Source organism: Fringilla coelebs (genome assembly GCF_963513975.1).
Source record: "Fringilla coelebs genome assembly, chromosome: 5".
NCBI classification, from domain to species: Eukaryota; Metazoa; Chordata; class Aves; order Passeriformes; family Fringillidae; genus Fringilla; species Fringilla coelebs.
Window position 1 is genome coordinate 62,470,497 of NC_140033.1, and position 24,185 is coordinate 62,494,681.

At 45.1% G+C, this 24,185-nt stretch overlaps 1 protein-coding gene across 2 annotated transcripts in view; it reads right to left on the reverse strand.

Annotated features, from left to right (window-relative positions):
• Nucleotides 1–14,327: 14,327 nt before the first annotated feature.
• The window catches only part of HIPK2 (homeodomain interacting protein kinase 2), a 127,680-nt gene continuing 117,822 nt past the window's right edge, over nt 14,328–24,185 (reverse strand). The window contains exons 13-15 of one of the 2 annotated variants that reach the window (XM_084206429.1): nt 18,231–18,478; nt 17,044–17,204; nt 14,328–15,272 (exon numbers count right to left, since the gene is read on the reverse strand). In XM_084206429.1, the coding sequence (XP_084062555.1) occupies nt 14,805–15,272; nt 17,044–17,204; nt 18,231–18,478 (877 nt within the window). In that variant the 3' untranslated portion in view covers nt 14,328–14,804. The remainder of the gene's footprint in view (nt 15,273–17,043; nt 17,205–18,230; nt 18,479–24,185) is intronic. The other variant, XM_084206430.1, reaches the window with a different exon arrangement.

Below are 24,185 nucleotides of genomic sequence, written 5' to 3' on the forward strand. Positions count from 1 at the left end.
CGTGAACTGCTGTGTGCACAGCCCGCTTGGGAGACCGCTGCTCCATAGGCTGCATGGAGAAATCTGATGGCGAGAGGAATGAATTTTTCCAAGGGGTTGAGCACACAACCTTCCCCTGCAGCCCCCATCCCAGCCGTGGAAACTCGGGATGTCTGAAAATTTTCACTCCCCCATCGATTTTCTACTTCTACTCAGCCCATAGCCTGCTCGGGTGTGTTTTATGTCCCCTTGCATCTGCTCTCAAAGCATTTCATCCCCTTCATCCGTCATTCTCAGTAATTGCAGACTCCCTCACACATCTTGTCAAGAGAGGCAGTGTCTCCAGCCCTTACCTATCTGCAAACACCGTCATTCCTGAGATTATCTTGAAGTCTTAAAACAACCCAAACCCAGCCCTGTGGCGCTTGCTGTTCCCATCTCCTGCCCAGAGCTGCCTCTGGCAAGCCGGATCCCTCTCCCTGCGCTCCTGGGGCCAGCACCACATTGAGAGACAGGAAAGCAGGCGAGGGGAGAGGTGAGGAAACGGGATCATGCAGGACAGGGGTCATTAAAAAAGGAGGCGGGGGTAATCCTAACCCAGGGAAAGCAGGGATAAAGCAGGGAAATGTGACCAGCGGACTGATAGAGGAGAGCAGAGTTCTGGCATCTGCACTTCCACATCACGAAGAACAGGGTACAGGACAGACAAATAATCTGGCATATGCAGGTGAAATGTGGTTGAACCTTCAGCGATCCTCCTGCAGTCTCCTCGCAGGCCTGCCTTTGTTGTTCCTGTCACTCCTGTTCTGTAAACTCCTGAGGAGTCCTACTGACGTCTGAAGGAGAGAGGCAGATCGAGGATATCTGGGTATGGAAGAAACAACTTCAAGAGAACTGAAGCAAGCTTTTCTCAAGCAGCCTGGTAGTTGTGCCCCAAACCCTGGTCATTGGAAGCCCAATTCAGTAGCAGCCTCTTTTTCTGGGAGCATGAATTTTTCTCTGTGGTTTTCAGACTGGCACTGATTGTCAAGAGGGGATGAGAATTTTCAGTGCAGGGTCCAGTCACAGTATTGTGAATTACAGTAAGTCCTTCTTTTAAACTGCACTTCTCCCCCTTTTTTTTCCCTCTGTGACACTACTTCAAGTTTTAATTTTTTTTTTTTTCACGAGCTTGGAAAAAAGAAAGGGGAATAAAATGACTTTGTATTTAAAGAGTTCACACACCCGAGGCAATATGCTGTCCAAGTCCAAACGGGAAGCGTTCCAGGTGCCTCCTGGACTTACAGCCTCCTGCCCCCCTTACACACATGTCTGGATGTGCCTAGAAAAGCCTGTGCACAAATGCAGGCTGCAGTTAAGTATACTTAAGCCACCCTGTGTGCCTTTTCTTTGGACCTCCTTACACCAATAACACAGGGGTGATGAGTCCCCATGGGAATGGAGTGCTGCTGGTGCTGGGTTCCCAGGGCCCCCAGGGCTGCCTGGAGAAGCCTGCTCCCATCCCTGTAACTGCTGCTCTGCCAAATGGATTTAAGTGAGGATCTGTGCATCAAGCCCCTCTTGTGGCTGTCTTCCTGTGAGCAAAAGCCACAGACAGCACAGCCTTTGATATATAGTGCAGTGCAGGGGCCTTTAAATAACAGCCTTTATGGCTCATTATTTGCACAGCCACCTTGCAGGAGAAAACATAAAGGAAAAAGCGCATTGCAGGAAATGCTGATGCAGGTGTCTTTGCCCTGGCCTGACCAGCAGAGAACGAGAATTTACAGGCTGCAGATCCACTGCTCCAGCACAGGTTTGCTGTGGAGATTCAACATATGCACAGGTAACAAAAGGACAGCAGCCTGTGTTTCACAGAGCAGGACCATTCTCCTTCTACCAGACCCCCATTAACAGTTTAATTTGACATTAATGGCAATCAGGAGGGAAGAGCTGCACTGTACATAAACCAAGCTCTTTTCATGTGTATAAATATTAATTTAGGTGCCAAATTTTGGACTCCAGTAAATTAAAACATAGCCACTGCACTGGAAAGCACAAGAAGCACATGCCAAGAACAGCAGCACCACTGTGCATACACCACATCATGAGTCCCTCCACCTTCCCAATTTTAAGAGACCCATACCCACCTGGAATAAACTGGGTTGGCAAAGGTGAACACTGAAAGCATCAGCAGAGATTCCTTGTGGCCCAGAAAGAGCTGAATGTGCTCAAGTTTGTTGGCGGTAATTTTTACCAGCTGCTCCGGATTGTGGTCTCCAGGTGCTGACATTTACTGCAGCTCCAGTGGTTTGAGAAGACCCTTCCCAGCCTCTGATATGGTGGCTGAACCCCTTGCTGTTTCCTCTCACAAGGCACTGCAGGCTCTGCTAAAAGCAACCCTGCTTCAAGTGAGAAATTGCTCTCCTCTCCTGGGAAAAAAGGGTCAGAAAGTACATTCTCCCAACTACAATGCATTTTAATGTGTTTTGGTCTTGGACAACAGAGTGACAAATAATTTTTACAGTTTTATTGATAAGTTTTACAAAAAGAAGAAACAAATAAAGAAGACACCATAACACAACACACACATGGAGCAACTATATTAGTTGAACCATCTGCTCTGGATTTACATCTGCTGCTGATGTTAGATCATCACTAATGGCTCTCATATCATGACCCAGTAAACTCCTCATTTCCCTTAGAGTACTTAACACTGCAATTACCTGTTAGCTGTTTAATAGGACACATGATTTTAAATTAAACACTGCCTTAATTGGTTCGCTGGACACACACAGTTTTAACTGCTATTGCTCAGTTGGGTCTCAGCCAGTTTAAGGCAGTGGGGAGAAAGTGTCCATGACCTCCTGTTACTAAAAGTTTCATCTCCACCTAGAACAGTTTCTTATTCCAAGGAAACATGAGACAGAAGGCTGTAAAACTGAGGTGCCAATACTCACTGATAAATGAGCCTCCTGTGCTGACTCCAGGTTTGCATCCTGAGGCAATCCCCTTGCCTGGCAGTGCGGTGCAGAGCCATCCAGCCATTATGGTGTTTGCAGTAGCCATTTGCCAGACACTGAACACAGAGTGTGGCCCTGGACCACGGGCAGCCAGTACAGCTCCTGGAGCATCCCTCTGGCTATGCCTAAGAAGGGAGGAGCTGACCTAACAAGACGAACCCCACGGGCTGGAAACCCGGTGGGCTGGCACGGGAGTCACCACGTTAGGAAAGGCCAGCAACAAACCCAAGCTGGTCTTACTCTCCCTCTGTTAAGAGGAGCTGTTGAGGAGCCCTTGGCCTCCTCCAAGGTGACAGTATGGTATAATAGGAGACCCTTTGCAGATGCCTCTAGCTTGCTCTGAGCAAACCTCCTGGTGAAAATCAAGCCCAGCCCAAAAGGGCAGGTGTGGCAATTACCAACACAGGGTGGTTTCAGCATTTTAATGTTATATAAGCCTTTGAAAGGTCAGCTGGGACTCGGCAAAGAGAGGATAGGAAGCAAATGAACTGAGGGCTCAGGCTAAAAGAAAATCCAGACCTGTACTTGCAGCTGATGACCACACTCCATTTGGCACAGTGGGATATAGCAGGGAGCTCTTGACTCAGCTGAACACAGCAGCTCTGAGCAACCAGCCTCCTGTGCTTCAGTGAAGCATCTGAATGCAGATGCTCTTCTGCCCTGGGAAAAAAATACATCTCACAAATCTAAACATGTTATCTCAAAGAGAAGAGTATGTATTATTAATGGTACTATTAGTGCTCTTTTTTCAACTGGCTGAGGAGATTAAATAATAGTATATGAAAACTAACCAAATGTTCAGACCAAACTTTAACTAGCAAGAAGACAGAGACGCATAAACTTTGCAGTGACTTAAAACAGTTTAATGTAATTCCAAGACAAAGTGTGATTACATTTCTACACATATACAATATGCATATGTGAGTTGACAAATTCTGATTAATAACTCGTTTCACCTCAGAGACCGAAAAAATGATCAAAAAGAAACTGTGAATAACAAGCTATAACATAGTTCACCACAACGGGACCTCCTTTCTCACCCTACAGTTAGTAATATTACAATTAAAATAACTATATTCTTCTATAATGTATTTTCTGTTAAAATCATCTCATAAATTTACAATGCTATTATTAGTTTCCAAGACTAATATAAATTCACTCCATTTTTCTACAACGAAAATGATTATTAATTAGAAGCACACAACGTCATGATGAAAAACACAAGCATTTTTTTTTAGTAGCAAGAACTTGATTGGTTAAGAATTAGTTTTCTTGTAAAACATTCTAAAGCCAAGTAAAATATCCATTCTTATAACATACCTATAATATGAGACTAAGGAATAGGTTACATATAGGTCTACAACACATCAGTTTGTTTTTGTTTTTTCTTTTAAAAGAAGAAAGACATATTACTAAAAGAAAAAAAAAAAGAAAAAAGAGGAAGGAAAGAAAAAAAAGAAAACAGAAAGGGACAATTCACATAGGTAAAAAGCAGTACACAAGAAAATACTGTTGCACACAATAATTTTCACAAAGATTAACATGGATTAACACTCTTATTACAGAAACCGTACAGTGAAGGAACACAACGGCTCAGGGCTTTCGTGGGGTTACTGGGCTGAGATGATACTGTAGAGAAAGAACCACTTGAGATCCAGAGCTGGGGCAGGGGCATCTTTTCCCTTGCAACTGCAGTAGCGTTTCACAGCTCTGCCCCCACCTTCCCTTCATAATTTTGGTGCAGTGTATATTGACTTCCACTTTCCATCCAGAGTATGCTGGGCTTGTGGGTAGTTGAAAGGCATAAAATGTTCCCTCCATTTCACCCCTTCTGTTTTTAAAAGGATTTTACAGCTCATTAAAAAAAGAAAAAAAGTTTCACCCATTGGTTCATTTTTAACTACCCAAAATCTAGACTTTTCACCTTCCAAGATGCCCCTTGTTCTTCTCTCTTTCTCACTCCCTCTCTTTCTCTCTCTCACACACACTCCTTTATTAAAGCTATTAATGACACTTCCTCTCCTTTCAGAAATTGGATTTGGTATGAAATATACAGGCTACATTCTGGTTCTGCCCAAGTAGAATCTGGTACCCAAAACGCCTTGATTGCTTTGTTGGTGAAACGTGGGATGTGGAGATCCTTTTTTACACCTGAAATGGTTGTGCCCTGGAATAGCTGTGGAAGTTTTGTTTCAAGAATACAGAGTAAAAAATATATAGAGAAAATTAAAAAATCAAACACACAAGGGATAACAGGGGAAAAGAAAAGGCAGAAGTGTTGTATGTAACCATGTGAGGTGGAAGCGTTGCAGAAGCGCTTTCTTTTCTTGCTGAGGGCAGAGGTGCTGTATGCAACCACCCAGATCCTATGGGATGTGCGTTGCCAGTGTTGGAAACCCCTTCTTGCTTAACAAGCTGTAAGCCAAGGTATCCAACAAGACTCTGTGGCTCCTGGAGTGTGCTGGTATTTATTTGTGAGTGACTCCGCCCAGGAGAGCAGGGGACCAGGCAGGAGCCGGGCAGTGAAGCCTGTTGATTGAGTGGTGGTGCACAGTGAGGGAGGGTGGATGTTTGCCAGCTGGCCCGAGTGCTGCTGGCACTCCTGGCTTGCCGTGTGACACCTGATGGCTTCGGCCGGCGAGGCAGGAATGGCAACCACCGGAACCGTGCTGAGGAGGAGGAGGAGGGGGGCTGAACTCCCCGGCCCCAGGGCTCTGATTGTACTGGGAGCAGCCCCAGTGCCCAGCTGCAAAGCGTCGCCGATTGCTCCCTTCCACCACCTCTGCTGCGAGCTGACAAATCCAGCCTCCTCAGGCACGGTGGAAACACGAAAGGAGCCCTCCCGTGAGCACCCCAGCTCCACAGCTGAAGCCCAGATGTACATATACATATTTTTAAATGTCAATTCGTGTACTTTCAGGACCTCAAAGTACCATTTTGCCCAGCAGACATTTATACCATGTTCATTGATTACCCAAGTGAGAGAACACAACAGAAAAAACTAGACAGCTAAGTGAGACCAGGGAGTAGGGAATGTGATATATCAAAATGCAAAGTACAGGGTAGCAGCAGTGGGGAACAGCATTAGTGGGGACTGGCATGTGCTGAGAAAACAGAGTTGACAAGGAGATGGTAAGTGAACTTTGTATTTTGTTTACTGGTTTAAAACATTTCTGTGGTGGTGAGCATCATTTGTAAGAAAGGGGTGAACAGATGAAAGCCAAATTACAGCATTGCCTCTGAGTGGCTCACACAAACACACGCACACACACACTCACACTGACAAACAACCCCCCTCCCAACCCCCCAAATAAAACAAGCATTCACTAACTCAGGAATTATTTGTTTGGCTAATGATTTATCAACAGTACAATACAATCCTTCTTATGAATATCCTTCATTCTCCTAATGTGGGTATCTTCATCCAAATGAGGATCTTACATAGAACAGTGAATTTTGTATCATGCTCCCTGCTTCAAACCAGAGAGGCCTGATAAAGCACGTTATTAAAACAAGCAAACAAACAAATAGCTTATCTGTTGAACTAAATCTTCAAAGCGGGTGGAGTGTTTTTTCAATCAGATTTTGGAATACATTGGATTACTTCATCTCTGGACTGACTTTCCAACACTATGTTATATCTCAAAACAGAATATACATATTAAAAACACACTTGTACTTTTCTATTTTTAACGGGCAAAATTAAAAAAGAGGCAGCTGTACTGAGTTTTTGAAGGTGTCACTTATAAACACAAGATTTCCCTTAAAAAGTACCAGTTTAAATGTAAACTATAAAACACTGTAGTAACTATAAAATGTAGCCAGAAAACTGTTTAAGTAGCCACAGTCTATTATTCAGTTCATATTGGTTTAAAATGTGACTCATTAAATATCTTCTAGAAGGCCAAAGCATTTTACAGTAGCTATAAACATATATACTTACATGTGCATTTTAACATCACAATTGATTAAAATACATAAAAGAGTAATCTATTCCTTGGTTTAATTTTTTTTCTTTTTAAAGATTCACTGTCTTCAGAATTCACTCAAGCAACAATGACCAGGGTGGGCATTTATCGCTATTCTGCCCCTATGGAGTTCAGAGTCTTTGAATCAAAGTTCAAGCTGGCTACATGATTTCAGAAAGGCTAAAACCAGGATGAATGCCCACATATGAGGTAATTATTGCCATTAGGTCACAGTTTGCGTAATGTAAGTGTATTTAAATCCTTCTTTTAAAAAAGCAAAAGTATCCCACAGTACAAGGGGATACCCATTGAAGCATCAGAATCCAGAATCCTGATCAGTGGGTTTGCTTCCAAAGGAGCCAGCGGTCCCAGAGCACAAGGCACTCCCAGGACAGCCACCAACCAGCCTAGAGCTCAGGCAAGCAAGCCTGCAACAAGCCTTTTTTAATTTTTAAGTTTTTTTTTAAGAAAAGGAAACCATAAGAAAAAAAGCCATAAAATAGAAGGGTAACTCTTCTGATCAGAATTCCAGACCAAAGCTTTTCTATCCATTTTATTCCTTTCCAAACAATTTGCTGAAAAATCAAAATACATCAGCTTAAATATTAATTCTATGCCAGCACTGCAAAAACTCCTTGGCTACGTTCTGAAAGTGGGATAAGCTTTGCTTTTGCTGAGCATTGTTGCCCCATTGCTTTCTGTTTCATAGAGGAAACCTTGTTTGAAAGAAAGAAAGAAGAGGAAGAAGGAAATGAGGAAGGAAGGAAATGAGAATGGAAATAAGGGGGGAGGGAAGGAGGGAGGGAGGGAGGGAGGGAGGGAGGGAGGGAGGGAGGGAGGGAGGAAGGAAGGAAGGAAGGAAGGAAGGAAGGAAGGAAGGAAGGAAGGAAGGAAGGAAGGAAGGAAGGAAGGAAGGAAGGAAGGAAGGAAGGAAGGAAGGAAGGAAGGAAGGAAGGAAGGAAGGAAGGAAGGAAGGAAGGAAGGAAGGAAGGAAGGAAGGAAGGAAGGAAGGAAGGAAGGAAGGAAGGAAGGAAGATAGATAGATCCCTGGCTGTCAGAAGTACACACAAGTATTTACAAGGTTTGTGTGAATCTGCACACAGTTCCCCTCACAACGAAAGAGTTAAGAACAGAGATGTCACAATATTTATCAGTGCAGTAAAAAATATCATTTTTGGAAAAAAATATACCTTTAGTATTGCCTTTCTTAGATTAACTATGATAAGCAAAAGATTAAAAACAAAAACTTTATCTTCAAACACACATGAATAGTCTGTTATAGCAGCACTGCTAAAACTGGAAGGACAAAGCTAACCCGTAAATGAGAAACAGGAGTTTCAAACCACAAATGCCGAACACAAAACCTCCTAGTATGCTTCATAAGACTTCTGAAGAACCAAGCCAATCTACCATTCAAATTTCACTCTCAACACACAAATGCTCTAAAATCATGTCTTCCCACTGAAAGCATTTGACACATGCAGAACCCAGGTCAGTTTACCTCCAGAGTGGTCTCACACCACCACCTACTTCAGCAGCTCCTCACAGGTAAGCACTGCCTCTGGGATCCCTCACAGCAATCACATTTGTCACAGGGGACGAGGAGCCCTTGAGCACAGAGCCTTTATGAGCAGCTTCTCCACACACTGCCAGGCCTTCCTTCCAGGGGCCACCCCTGCGTGGGTCTTGCTGTGTGCCTGAGGTGCCTGGTGAGCATGGTGGCATCACAGCAATACGCACACAGGTAGTGGTGGGGAGGATGGACCGCAGGGATGGAGACCAGTGAGGAAAGCCCAGCTCCTCCTACCCAGTGCAGTACTCCTAAAAGGAGTCTACACACAGCCATGAACAACAGAACTGGCACCATTTCTTCAAGCATCTCACTCAGCATCTGCAGCCCAGGGTGAAATTGTCACTGTCATCAGAGGCAGCTTTGTTGGAGTACGGCAGTGGGGGAACCTCAGCAGCAGAGAACCATCTCCTCCCTATGTCTGGAGGGAGAAAAACGATTTGTAGGCACAGAAGTGGGCCGTGAGAAATAAGCTGGGGGCTCCAGGTACTTTGGACACAGGTCCTTCTCACAGGAGCACCAGGAGGGTGACGTAGATAAGTGCTCAGGACCACAGATCAACTGCTTTGAAGCTCACAGAGCAAAAGGGACCACAGTAGGGATAGCTATGTCAAAAGGAAGAGGGAAAACATTCCCTTCCCACACCTTTCCCATCTGTATTGCCTCCCCATGGCAGACCATGCATACAGGTATCCAGGATTTGGCCCACAAGTAGCACTGCAGATCTCTAATGATTGCAAAGCCATGGAAGAACGCAAGTCTAAGTTCAACACCCATCTGTGCCTGGCCTGACCACGGCATCACTGTTTGGGATATCAGGAAAAAGTTTTTCACCCTGAGGGTGGTTGGGCACTGGAACAGGCTACCCAGGGAAGTGGTCACAGCACCAAGCTTGGACAATGCTCTCAGGCACATGGTGTCGTTCTTGGGGTGTCCTGTGCAGGGCCAGGAGTTGGACTCGATCTTGATAGGTCCCTTCCAACTCAGCATATTCTATGATTTTATGAACCCACAGAACAAAACCAATGTCCTAAATCCAGAGGAGACACTACAGAATCACGCAGAGCATTCAGAGGCTTATCCCCACTACACATCTCACTATTTGCACACTGCAACGTCACCACTAAAACACTTAAATCAATGTGAACAATAACAAGAGAAGAAAAAAGTTTTTGACATCCCCTACAGTTTAGGATAGCAGCAATATTTAGTGTGAATTTCTCTGCTCATCAAGCTAGCTACTCAAAAAGATGTCAGAAACTTGAGAGAGAGAGAGAGAAAAAGAAAAAAAGAAATGAATGGAAAGATTGAGTTCCACGGTGTATCCTCATTGCCTGGTGCTCATGACTCGTGGCTTCATTTAATTTCTGGAATAGATGGGAGTCTCTTTCTCTCTTTAAAAAAAAAAAAAAGTATCTTTGGTTAAAGAAAAAGCCAGGTTTATTGCCCTTCAAATTGCTAATGGAATTGCCTTCAAACCAAATTACAATACACAATCCCTTGAATATTTAAAAAAAAGGAAAAATGTCACAGTCAAAAGTATCCCTTTCTTGGAATGTTTTGTGTATTACACCAAAACTACTAGAGAAAGAGAGAGAATTAGAGACCTGCCAAAGGCCAATTTGTTGGGTACAAGCAGGTAAAACCTGCCAAGGAAGATTCAATTGCATTTGCTCTCTCAAATGACTGGATTTAACCACTCTAAGTGAAATTTGCTTCCATTTGGGTTTTCCAGTCTGCTCATGTTAGTGGTTCTCTACCCTCCCTCCTGCATTCTGACCTCACGGCAGGCAACAGAACATCCTCCTGGGGAGACACAATGTCTGTGCTCCCTTCTGCTTCCTGCACAGGCAGAATGCAACAGGACATAATGGGGAAAGGAACCACTTTTTCACTCTGCCAGCCATAAGCCACCCATAAAACTTCCAGTACCTAAACATTCTCCTACCCCCTCAAGTTTCCACACCATGTACTCCATGCACACAAGGAACACCAACTGAACCAAACCATGCCAATCCCATTTCCTCTCCAAAGGACTCTGCAAGCAAAACCAGCTGGCTATTGTTACGTGTGTGGTACTGACAGCATGCAAAGCTTTTACATCCTCTGCTGAAATGACTGTGTTTCCCCTATCACCAACCAACCCTTCATCCATACAATTCCTTTATACAAGTGTGAGGGAGGAGGTGTTGCTCAGCTCCCTTCTATCCACCAGAAAACACAGCTCTCACACAGTGCTGCACCATCAAAGCAATCCGATGGCTGTGCTGTGCATCTCTTGTAATCGGCATCCCATCACCACGACTGCCTGGCAGACCAGCTGCTCCAGGATGGACAATGTGAAAGGTGGCTCCTCTGACATGCACTGTAACCCTTCTCTCTGCCAGTCTGTGCTGATGTAACAGTTCCACTGCCAAACACCCCCCAAAATCAGATCTGAGCCCATGTGGGAGAGCAGGCCAGATGGGTACACAGGGAAACTGCAATCAATACAAGTGAAACACTACTGTGATTGAGACTGCAACCTTCCATGCTTCGCTAATCTTAGGCCAGAGGAGCACGTAAACAAGTATTTAACTTGAAGTTCTTTAGCAAAGCACTCAAGTGCATGATTAACTTTTAGTCTTCGCTGAAGTCCTATAAAGTTTTAATGGAATCCAAATTCAGTCACTGCTTCCCTCTATTCTAAAAGAGCAGGTGATGCAAATCAAACCATAAATACCTAAACTGTAGCAACCAGAACAGCATAACAAAATTCCACAACAATGATTGTAAAAGAAGGGAAAATCTACATCAGGAACAAACAAAGAAAAAAAACAAACCAAGCAACCTGGCCTGTGGACACCTAATTAGTCTTCAGTGAGAGTGGAAGAGCAGATGAGGAACACTGCCTTGTCTGCAGCCATGCTTTACCCAGCTAATGCCATCTGTGTGTGCCAGTGTTCTTTATCCAGTGATGGGACAGAGAGCCACCCTTGCAGCTCTGCTGTGGCTCCTTCAATAGCCCTGTTTCTGGAGAGCCATCCAACCGTATCCTCCTCTGGGAAAACCAAGCCCTTGATATGTAGTGTGGCCTTGTGTTCTTTGCAAGGGCTCAATGATCATGGCTTGGAGCACAAATAAGTCTTAATCTTATATAAATGTCCTTTCAAACGAAGGGATAGTGAGCTGGACCCTGGGGCACCAAGGTCCTTACCCTCCTTTGATCCAGCTCTCCTGACAGATCATTATGCTAGCTGCTAGCAGGTGTTGGCCTCTGAATGAATGTTTCTGGACTTAGCCTGAAATGCAGATGTGACCCAGAGGATAACTCCTGTTCCTCAAGGCCGTAACCACTCTCACTGAGTGGTCCCACTCCCCCAGATTAGTGGCAGAGTTTTTGTCATCGGAATAATCTTGTTTCTCCTTCCTCCTGCAGTTCTCATAATCACAGTAACCCTTCCAATGCCACTGATGAAGAGAAATAAAATTAACAACAATAACAACAATAAGAGGAAAAAAAAACCCCACAAAGCTTAAGGAATGCGTGTGCAATTAAAACCCAGAGTAAAATATAATAATAATAAAATAATAATCATAATCATAACAACCATACAATAAAATAACATTATCTTTCCTTTTCATGACATAAGCAGCATGACACTCTCGCTCCCGAACTGGTGAGAGAGGAGAGGAATGCAAGAGAGAGAGCAGGGCTTTATTTTCCTGCCTCAGACGAAAGGGGACATGTCTTTCCAAAACAAGAGCAAGGGTAAGGTGCATAGGCTGCTGGGAGATTGCATCCTCATCTACAGTGTAGTGAGCTGGAATGAAGGACAGGCAGGAGAAGAAAACTGTGCAAGAGTAGCCCAGGAACCAGAGCTAGCAACCAGGAAGGTTATTTGGTGGTTTGCCAGAAGACAATAGCCTTGTTGAACAGCCTAGGCATAGCAGGATCCCTTCATCTTCTAGGCCAGCCAAGCACTTACCACAAAACAATATATTTGTGCTTGTCTTTCTGTCAGCTTTTCCAACCTGAGAGAGCCTCCTTCCTCACTGCCACTCAGGGAACCCATCCCTCACCACCCTGCCAACAAACCTGCTATTTTCCAGCATCTTGCAAAACACCTGACTACTCCATGCTCTAGTTACAAGGAAATGTAGAGTGGAACTGAGCAGCCCCATAGACTTCAGCTTTCATGGAAACGTTCTACCAAACTCCTTTTTCTCCTTCCTCCTCAGGACATCCACAGGCATGATGGTACTGATGCACCAGTGCAAGTGCCATTACCAGGGAAACTCCCCACTGAACCAAACCAATGACAGGAAAGGCTCTCTTTAGAAACTGTTGGAAAACAAAACAACCATGTAGCATTCCTTGGTGTGGAGGACCAACCCACTCTCCAGTTCCAGGGTCACTCTGCCATTGCAGGCAGTTTTTCGGGGTGTAGGTGAAAAGAGAGCAGGGGAGGCACACAGTGTCACAGCTATGTTAGAGTGGGTAAGGCTCTATGTATTACAATACTCTTTTCACTTAAGAAACCTGAGATTGACTCTCTCAACTGGATTTTCTCATGCTTGCTTTGGGACTCCAGCCCTTTCCTGACCCTTTCTCATCAACAGAAACAGTGAGAGATGTTGGCAACAACTAGTGTTTCCCCCTATCAAGGACTAAATTTTTGTTCCCATTTCAAACACGTGACCAGGACAACCTGATGATGAGGGTGGACACTGTCCTCCCACTTAATCGAGAACATAGGCAAACAGCAGAATGAGAATTCAGTTTCCAGGGAGGAAACATGGTATTTCAACAGGACAGAAACAGACCAGTCCACAAATGAGTCCCCAGACCCTCTAGGTCCTCACAACTGAGCTGGTTGCTTCTAGCCCATCCAGTGCTTGACAAAACACCCAGTTATATGCACTTCTGACCCCAAGGAGCCACCACAACACCTCGCCAAGTGAGCTACGATTGACGACGTGGGAAAAAATACCCAACACCACCAGCAGGAGAAAATCGGCAGTAACACCCCCCCCCCCAAAAAAAAAAAAAAAAAAAAAGAAGAAGAAAAAGCAAGAAAAAGAGCTGAGAGTAAATTCCAACTAGCCTCAGTCAGTTTCTAGGAGTACCAGTGGAAGTAAACCCTTAAACCGCGTCTGTAGTTTGGTAAGGCACTACGAGGGAATGATGTAAAACTAAGACTGTGACAGTTGTAATGGCTGTGCCGAGGAACACATCACAGAGAGAAGGCAGCATCTGCACTCACACACACACACACACACACCTGGACAATCACATTGTTACATGCCTATGTTATATCACTTTTCTTTGTGCAATCACATTGAGGAATAGTCTATTGGTATCGTTGAAGTTCAACACAAAAGAGTAAAAAGGGGTATGACCTGTATAGTGCTACATTCTACCGGGGCTGGGGGCAGGGGTTTGGGGGCAGCTAAAATGTCTCCTCCTCTACTAAAATTGCTAGGGATTGAAAAGGAACACTTCCAAAAAAAACAAAACAAAACAAAAACCTAAAAAAAAAAAAATGCAACTGAAATCCAACATACATTATTAGAGATCTTGTTTAGGAATAGCATTTCTCAGGGATTTATCCAGTGTGTTCGAGAAGAGGGAGAAACACCCCCATTGCTTCTGCTCTCAACCAGCGCTGCATGGCCTGTTTGCCCAGGTGTGTTTAAGTGTAGCAGTGTTAGGCCCAAATTTAGAGCACTGGGACAACGTTTTGTCCTCCACCCTCAGCCTCCCTTACCCATTTTCTTTTTCTGTTAAAAATCCCCCCAAACCTATGTATATTCTGGGATACAAAACCTGCTGTATAAACCCTTTGAAATGCTGGATAAATCCCTAATCCATACACCTACAGGATTAAAAACCTAATGGATTTCATTTTAGGTGTTCTGAACAACAAATTTCTAAATGTAGCTCACTATTGGATGAAAATAACCTTTAAAAGTCTGTTGGTGAAGTTCTTCAAAAGACAGGACCCGCTGGAGGGTCCTTCTCCTTCTCTCTTTCTCTCTAGTTTGGTGCAGAATGGTTGGTTTTTTTTGTGGTTTATTTTTTTTCCGTTCTTTTTTTCCATTTTCTTTTTTTTTTTTTAAATAAAAATTGTAGAATTGGTTTTTCCCCCTTCTTTCCTCCTTTTCTTTTCTTCCTAAAGTCTCCTTCGTTCAAGTTTCACACGAGCCTCCCATTGCATTGTTAGTTTGTCACGTTCTTCAATACAAAAGCGGCTGCCTCACTCCCCCCGGGCTGGGTGCGTCTCTCGCTCTTTATTCCAGTGTTTAGATGTAAGGGTACTGGTTGACCTTGGTGGGGCTCAGTGGGTATCCAGTGTAGACTGTGGAGGCTGGAGAAGCACTGATATAGGTCTGATGGGCAAACTGAGCCTGGTACTGACTCGGGTGGATGGTGGGCGAGGGCAGGACGCGCGGGCCCATGCTGACGGGGACCTGGTGCACGATGCTGGCGGGGTAGGTGGTGTGCTGCACCGCGTGCCGGGCGGAGCCTTGCGAGGCCACCAGGTGCGCGACGGTGCCCGTGGAGCCCAGGGCGGCGGGGGCGGTGTATGTGTACAGGTGGGGCTGGGTGGGCAGGTGAGCGGCGGCAGCCGCGGCCAGGTGGGGATGGACCGTACCGTGGCTGGGGCTATTGTGCGGGAAAGAGTACGGGGCCTGAGCTATCGTCGGAGTGATGTAGGCTTGCTGTCTCCGGTGGCTCCCTGTGCGGTCAGTCGAGATGTGCTGCTGGCCCTGGATAAAGACAGCAAGAGTGATAGGTGGTTACAAGACAAGAGATGGCTCTTTACCTCCCCAGCAGTGTCTGGGAGCCTCCCTGCAACACCAGGACAACCTTAGAAAAGTCTCCCGATCTCCTCCTGAAACCCTCAGCATTGCCAGTCTTCCCTTGAAATCGGGCGACAGCAGTGGGTCCCTCACAAGACCAGGAAAAGCCTGTAGTTTCATGAATTGACCAAAATGACCCCCAGAAGGTAAGCGAGTCCCCCAGCTGGAGCTACAACCTGCCAACACAGCTACCGAACAACACGACCTTGGACGTCCAGCTCCCAGGAACATCTTCCTCAAGTCCAGTTGCTCAGGCAACAAGTGTTTTTTGTTGGTGAACTCTCTGATGACAAATTGTGGTCTACAGATAGCTCAGGGGAATGAGATTGCCTAACTATGCCTGGAAAAGGCAATTTATTCTTGTTCCGTTTGGGTATTTGCAGTTAATGATTTCCTTGGTTAGCAAAAATAACCACGTTATTTTTTAAGGAGAAAACTCCCAGCTTGATTAGATCCTGCAGATACCTGGTGCCCTCATTGTCCTTAGCTAAAATTACTTGAGCACAGGAAACTTCTAGCAGTGGGAAGGAACCAATGTACTTTTTTTTACAGGGATTTTTAAAGCTTTCTTGCATTACACAAAAATGTAGGGAGTTTTCTCAGTCATTTGTAGTCAGAGTATTAAATTACCAATAAGCAGGAATTCGAAGACAAGAAGAAAAATGCTCCATGCTATTTCCTTGTATTCTTCCAAACCTTTTCATCCTTTTTGTAAGCACTCTCTGTGCCGTTACTGTGGGAATATGATAGCCACACTCCTCCCCAACTCTTGCAAAGAGCATCTTGCCCGCTTCCTCCTTTTTCACACACTTTTATTTAAAATTTGTTCACATTTTTAAATTTCCTCTGCATATTCAAGGAGAACAGACATTCTTATTAATTCTTATTTTTCTTTTTAAAAAACAGTTCTGCTAATATCCAGCTCTGGATGCATTCCAGCACCATCCTCTGAGCTCTCCAGACTTTCTCCTCTTGAAACACTGGCAACTGAGCTGTAACTTCCCTACTCTTCTCAACTCACCCCAGGGAAGAGAGAGGCCCCAGGTGCAGGAAGTGAAAAGGGCATTATTTCCTGCAGCTCCTGGGAAGCTCCCTGAGAGTTCTTATCACAGATTGGGAAACATCTCAAGAACTACATGCTGCCAAGAAATGGGATTTGTCCAGATCTCAGCCCAGCTTTATGACAGGATGGATCAAACTCATTACATGAGGTCACCTATATACATAGAGGCTCTGGTTTGCCTTGTCCCACCTGATGGGGACTTCTCTCTCAGTCTCCCAGCCAGGCTTATGCACTCTCTTCACTTGGAAGACATTCTCCCCATGGTTACTTACAGCTAAGGAGAATTCAGTCCTTCCTACATGCTCCTGCTCCATTCCTTTGTGGCTGAGTCCTTTGTGGCTGCATTTCCCCTCTCATGTTATTCCCCCTCACTCTTTTATACCATCAGGCTTCAGAACACACAGGAAGAACACCCCCAGCCCGCTCAGGGGTGTGATCTGCACTACATCTGCTGCCTGAGCTGGAAGATCAAGGTCTGCAGTCAAGTAGAAACAAATTGATCAAACTCAACACGGGGTCCTACTGTCACTAGACTGGAACAGGACAGCCCACGATGGAGGAGTGGTAAGTAATAGCTGGATGATGCACCACCAAAATCAGCATTGGTTGACTTACCTGACTTAGATTTAGAGGCTGCTGCTGCTGGAAATGTGCTCCTGGTCGCTGCTGCCTATAGGCAACGGCTCCAGACGAGCTCCCTGAAGAGTGACCGCTGGTGGAGGTCACGGTGCTGGAGGACTTGGACTTGTAGGAGGATGAGTGGTGACTGGTGGTGACTGTGCCAGGAAAGGAAACACATTTGTAGCTTACATGACATTGTTTAATTGCTCACCCTACCTTTTCCTCACTGAGTCTCCTCCAGAGTGGCTTTTGGGAGGAGACATACAACAGAAGCAGGTTAAGAAAACTGTTTCTCTCAATTAACAGAATACCTCAGTAGGGCTTGATATACATGACAGGCCTGTTATCCTAGAGGCAGACAAACAGACCTGATTAACTGGATCCAGAGCAGGTCTGGAGCAGGCGTTATAGATCCTTCAGAACCATGAGACAATGTTCTGCCAGCAGAACTGTACAACGCAGGTACAAATCCCAAGGAGAGGAAGGAAGGTATGGTGTGCACAGCTTAAAAAAGCCCTGGTTTGCCTAACGTCAGGTGAGAGGGAAGGGAGGGAGAAGGAGCTGGTGGGGAGCTCGCCCTTCGAGCCTTTGTGTTCACCAGCAGTGCATCCAAAGCAAGGACTGCCAGTTAGCTCAAAGCCAACAGCTTCGGGCCAGACTTCCACCATGAAGCCCTTTTCAACACATCGCACTATCTAGCATTGCAGAGGTTCCGGATGAGCAAACCTCATCAGTCCACAGTGAAGATCCTGGGGAAATGTTCTTCCCAGAAACATCAACAAGTCTGGATGAAAATTCATGTTTCCAATCTCTTACCCGTTTTCGATCTCTTACCCGTTTTAATGACCTCTTTTAACAGAAAGGCAAGGCAGCAAAGGTTCACACTTGCATTTGGGTGCCTTTCATGTCAAATGTTGAGCTAAAGGCTGCATTCTGTTCTCGGGTTTGTACAGAACTAACTGGGACTGACACTTGACCCACGACTCCTGAGTGAACCAGGGCACATAAATAATGCAATATGGCTACCAAGAACAGATGTGTCACTTGAGAGAAGTGCAGGAGCACAGTTTCTTTGGGAAACAAACCAACCAAACAAACAAAATGAAACTGAACAATGAGATTCTTCCAAGATAAATCATTTATTTCTTACTAATTTTCTTGACGGAAGAGGTGCAATTTACCTGGTGCCAGGCTATCGCACTCTACCAACACCTCACTGGCCTGGGTTTTCAGTGGTGGCACGATGATCGTTCGGGGGTTCCCACTGCAGTGAGTCTCTGGAACCCCTTTGGTGTCGTAGCTGTTCCCATTATTCTGCCCTGTGCGGTGTTGCACGGCGTAGGGGCTGTTGTTGCTGGAGGAATCGGAGTAGGGGGAGTCATGCACGGTGACACAGCTGATGACATTCTTCCTTTGCTTGGACAAGGTGCTGCAACACAAGCAGACAAGTGGAAAGAGTGAGCGGGCAGTGATCGACTCGACACCATCAGGAGGCTCTGCCTGTGGCAGATGAGCTCTGTAAGGACAAAGCCCAGCCTTCAGTCCTCTGCCGGAGAGAGGCTGCTTAAGCCAAATCCCGGGCTTCAAAACTCCCTCGTTACTATTCCAGGAAAGCCTTCGTGGAGGTCAAGGAGTGAGTAAGATGTTGTGGATAGATCTTATATTCATGCTGCTTAGAATAGCACTGAACCAGACTGCCAGATTTATTTTCAGACTGCTTTTTATGTATGTGTGCAGTAGAAGCCCAGCAGTTATACTATGCTTTGTTGCAAGTCTCACCACCCACACAAAAACGTGGCGGTTTCTCCCAGCCTTTCAGCAATGATTTAATAATAGATGCTATGACTTTTCATGCTTAAATTCCATGAATCTACAAAACACACACCATTCTACTTACTAAGATGGTACAGTGGACACATATTCTCAATAAGCATTTGGAAATAAGGAACAAATGAGAAAGAAATGAACAAAGTGTGCAATACTTTTGATTTTCTTCCATTTCTCTGAACAGGCTCTGGGTCTCCTGACTCCAGTGTAGATTATCAAGGACCTGCTGCAACTAATCTATCTATGACATCAAAAAAGTGATTAAAAAGGCACATCAACACTTCCAAGATTAGTGCTGGAAGTTCATTAGACTAGACTGCATGAGTACGATTGGGATTTGCTCAGGCTATTGTGTCTAATTATTCCTCATGGTTTCTCCTTCCTGTTATGAGCTTGTTTAGGGAGAAAAAGAGAGAGTGAGAAAGAGGAGGGAGGAAGGGGGATGTTGAAGATTTGCTTAAATGGCTCACATCCTTGACAGTGCACAGACCTTGACTACAGAAAATAGCTGTTATGTTTCACTGATTGCATTATGTTGTTATGGCAACTGAAGTTTTTAAAATGATGAAAAGAAATGGATAGCACATAAAAAGCTAAGTAATTAGGCTTAATGGTGGAAACAGCCCCAACAGGAACAGAAATGCCATGGAGAAAAAGGAATCTTAACTTCATGAGTGTGCACTTTAAACAGAGAGAGATCTCTTTCCCATGAAGCATCCTCTCCATTTTCTCAGGCTGGCTAGTCCAGTCCAGGGAACAGCTGATTAATCTGGTCTCAGTCTGTGATGAAGCTGTTTGTTCCCTGGTCTTAGCATTGCTTCTTTCCCAAAGGAAGGTGGAGCAGACACTGAGAACAGTTTCCTTCCAAGGATATTGTTGGCCTTATTTATTTTTCACAGTCCTAAAGGAGCACTGGTGGGTTCCATCAACTTGCCCATGCCCAAAGTCTCTCTGTCAGATTAACAACCTGCAACTCACCCCCCATATCCCAAGACTCAGGGGTGGAAATCTATTTTCTTTTCCTTTAAAGAACACCTTGGGTTGCTGCACTCACAAACAAGTTCCCATCACACAGATGTTCCCTGGGCTATCATCACAGGGTCCTAGTGTGCCCCGAGGAGGACAAAAGACCACGTTGTTCTACTCACAGTGAAAAACATGTTTTGAGAGGCCCCTGCCATCCTAAAAGACTGTAACTTGAAACAGGGCAGATGATAGAGAAGGAGAGGGAGCTATTGCACAGTTGGAAAGAAATCCTTTCAGGGGCAGGGATGGATTGACAAGGAAAATGTACAACAGCAAACCCTCATATTCTGGCTTTTCACAAGGAGCTGGAGAGCACTGGGTTAGAAATGGAAAGAGCAGCAGTGCATCTTGGATGGACAATGACTGTGTGTGAAGAAAGATGTAGCAGTTTGGATATGCTGCTATGAAAGAAGAATATTAAGCCAATAAAAATGACTAATATTGCATCAATATTCCCCTCTCCATCAGTAGGAAGGCCTGTAATCACACATTTATGAGTATCCACGCTGCTTGCCCTTTGCAGCTACCCTTGGCTGCCAGTTGGGAAGAGAGATATATTCTTTATCTCTGACAGTTATTACATTTTATAAAGAAAAATCAAGTCACTAAAGAGTTTTCTGACAACTGATAAGGTCTAACTGTTCTTTTACAGTCCCTTCCTGATCTAAGTGGCTGAGCTGCTGAACTGGAAATACTTGCTCTCAGCTGACAATTGACATGAGAAGGTTGAGCTGTAGAACTGGAAGGTAATTTTCTGTGTAATCTGTGCTATTTATTGTTTTAGCATGGGCATATTTTTCACCAGTTTGATTGAGGGCTTGTCAAAGCAGGGATCATGAGATCTTTCTCCTTCAAAGTGTTAAAGCTTCTTGGTTACAATAAAAAATTCAAGTATAACTGTTTGAATAAATAAGTAAGTGACCCCAAACCCAAACCTTTCCAGAGAAAGGGACCATATCAGGGTATGAACTCATTTCATGGATCTGAAAAGGACCAGAGCTATGGTTCTGCCAGGCCTCATGCAAGCGCTCAGCACTGCTAATACGTGTCATTTCCCAAAGTCAACTGGACTATTCCTGTAACAGAGCTAAAGCCCATGAGTAAATATTTGCAGGATTAGGGCCCAAGTGATCAGCCTCTCAATTCAGCAGGCTGCATCATTTCAAGCACATGAGGAGTCTCCACCAAAAGCAGCTGGATTTCTGTCTCTAGGAAAGGTAACAACTGTGGTGGATGTTACAGCAGGCAGAGAAGTCCTCAGTCTGAACTAATCACACATGCCCAGAGCTCAGCACCTGCTGTACCAGAGCCTTCCCCAGAGATTAAGGGTGGGAATTTCAAAAACATCAAAGACCCAACTCATGCTGAAAATCAGCCGATTCACAGGCTTAAAGATACACTTTAATCCAAAATGGAGGCTTTTGAAAATTCAGCCCAGCAGTTAGCATTCCCCCTACTCAAAGTCTTCTTGGTAGCCAGCAGCTTTTCCCCTTCCAGCCCCCTCTCAACTGCTCTTCCCACCCTGCAGTAACCCAGGAGTTATCTGTATGAGGCCCAGGCTGATGGATTGCCTTCCCTGCTCACAAACTATCAGGACTGAGAGCTTTTACCTGTTGACACAGCACTTGCCTACTCAGCAAGCTTACTGTATTCCTATAACTCAGCCACAGCTTTTGGGGATGTTTGTGCTTACACAGAAAAATACTATTAAAAAAGTCTTGCCCCCTTCCTATTAAGCTTTCTCCAAACTTGGTAATTGCTTTCCCTCCTGCATGCACAGAAGCAGCAGCAAACATGATTTAGTAGTTTGGAGAGTTGGTCTGTGGTCCTGAGCAGCTCATGTGCCTGCCTGCATTGTGTAGGAAGGTGTATTTTAATTCTCCAGAGGAGGGAGGGGGGAAGACTGGTGAAGTGACAGCGAATCCATCCACACAGAATGAAAAGCACTGAGCCAGGTAGGCTTTTTAACCCTTACTGCCAGGGTTTGTGTCCCCCCTTTTGGGGTAACACAGATCAAATGAGCATTGCTTTGTACATTTATTATTAGTTTGTGAGTAGTATCCCATTCTCACCTGGTCCTAAAGAGCTTATCCTCAGACTTGGACCCAAACCAGTTCATGTCTGTCCAACGTGAAGACACAGAGCACGACCATGCCTTTTGAGTGGAAGCAGGTCTTGGAGACAGCTCTCTAACATATACCACCCTTGGGAGTGCCCAGCAGAGATGGATGAGGGAACCTATTCTGTCCAGCAAGGAGAAGCCTGATAGAGGAAAAGGAAGGAAGACAGTCCATGCACAGGCACCCAGCAAGAATCTAAGGTGGTCACCTGAGATACTGTTATGGAAAGGTGCTGAGGACAGATATTTAGAACAAGAAGTGAGTAGAAATTAAGGAAAGGAAGATGCTGAACCAGGTGCTACAAAAATGCTGACTCCATCTCAATAGCCAAAGACAAGGATTGAGGCAACAACTCCTGAGATGATTTTTACTTGCTGAAGGCCCACCCAGCCCAGCAGCTTGGTATGCAGCAGCATTGTAGTAACAGGATCCTTTTTCCCCTGAATACCTTGAGTTACAGCAGAATCACAGAAAAACCAAATGGTGTCTAGTGGGAGCAATTCTTCAGCAAGTGGTTCACTCCAAGAGCTACAAACCTTTCAGTGCTGCTGACACTGTAGCAACAGAGTCTTTTAGCTCTCAAGGTCACCAGCCTTTGGGGATGAAGGCAGCCACAGCACAACTGTACCTTTGAACTGGTGTGCATATACAACAGGGCATGTTAGCTTTACCTCACATCACAAAAACTCTGTTCTAGGTCTCTGAAAACTTAATGACATGCAACCCTTTTAGTTTGCTGCTTCAGAATAATCCACCTATTCTAGGAAAGCATGGAGTCAGCCAACAGAAACGCACACCACAACTGCAATCAGTCTCCTCACGTTGAAATCTTATGCCACGCATAGCTCAGTGCTGGGAACATGCCCTCTCTCTTCAGCTCAACCTCCATCCTGACCTGTTAATCTGCTCTCACCTTCTTTGTGAATTTGTGATGGTAAGAAATATTTATCGAGTACTACACTGAGGCCATTTTATTAGGCTATACAGCATGTGTCATTGCTATTTAAGCTATATAAACTGAATTGCTGAGCAGGTTGTAAAGGTCCTGCTGCTGAAGGTCTGCTGACAGAGCTACTGTCTATTTCTGTAATTTGAAGTATTAGCTGCATGTCGGTGTGTTCTGGAGATGGAAGGCAGCAATCTTTTAACCAAATGACTGTGGTTAGTCAGTGTATTGCTATGCAGAGTCAGTGCATTGCTATGCACAGCAGAACACAGCCACAATAGGCTAGATGTCAAAAGAGAATTACAAATGGCGTTTTGCTCCTCACACATGCACATCAGCAAGTTGACAAAAACACCTGGTTTGTGCCTGCCAGCAATTTCTGTGTGTAAGGCTTCTGAAGTGAGCTCCACCACCACTGCACTACGACGTGAAAAAGGTGAATAAAAACTTGCTTATGCTCTGTTACAGAGGTGAGACTCACACAGAAACTACATCACAGAGCTTCCCATCTTAAGAGGGAGGGGAAAATCCCATTAGCCCACTAGGATTTTGTGTCAGTGAAGATGGTCAACGAGGCAGTTTGCCAGTATGCCAACACAACAGCAGCAGTCAGTCAGCCTTGTCCAGAAAAACAGCGATTACTGTCAGGATCCCATGGAAAACCAAGCTGGAGTGATGTTACCTATGACACCAGCACAGGCAGTGGGGTACTGAGGGCTCTCCTGCCTCTTTGGCAGCATCCCCGAAACCACCCAGCTGAAGGCCATCATTGTGTTATTTCAAGGAGAGTCATGTTTCCTTGGCTGCTGCACTCATTGCTTGGAGGGGAGGTCATCGGGGCATGTCACAACAGCCACGCCCACTCCCCTTCTTTCCACCCCTTCCTCCTGCCGTGCTCTGCAATGCATGGATGCAGAAATATCCCTTCCTGGACCACCAGCACAGCCCACTGCATCCCTCCCCAGGACCTTGTGTGCTCTCCCTCGCTGCCACAGTTCCAAGGTGCCTTTGTGCCTCTCTGTTCCATGTCTCAGCTCTTGCTTTCTCTCCCCTTCTAAGCTTCAGAAATATTTAATCAAGGGAGGATTTACATTTAAACCAGTGCAGCAGGTGAAGCTGCATGCTGGGGAGCAGTTAACCCCTACTATGTGCTACTTGCTGAGTGTGTGCCCCGACCACTGTGACTGCACTTGCACCATCAGTCAGCTGCCCTGTCC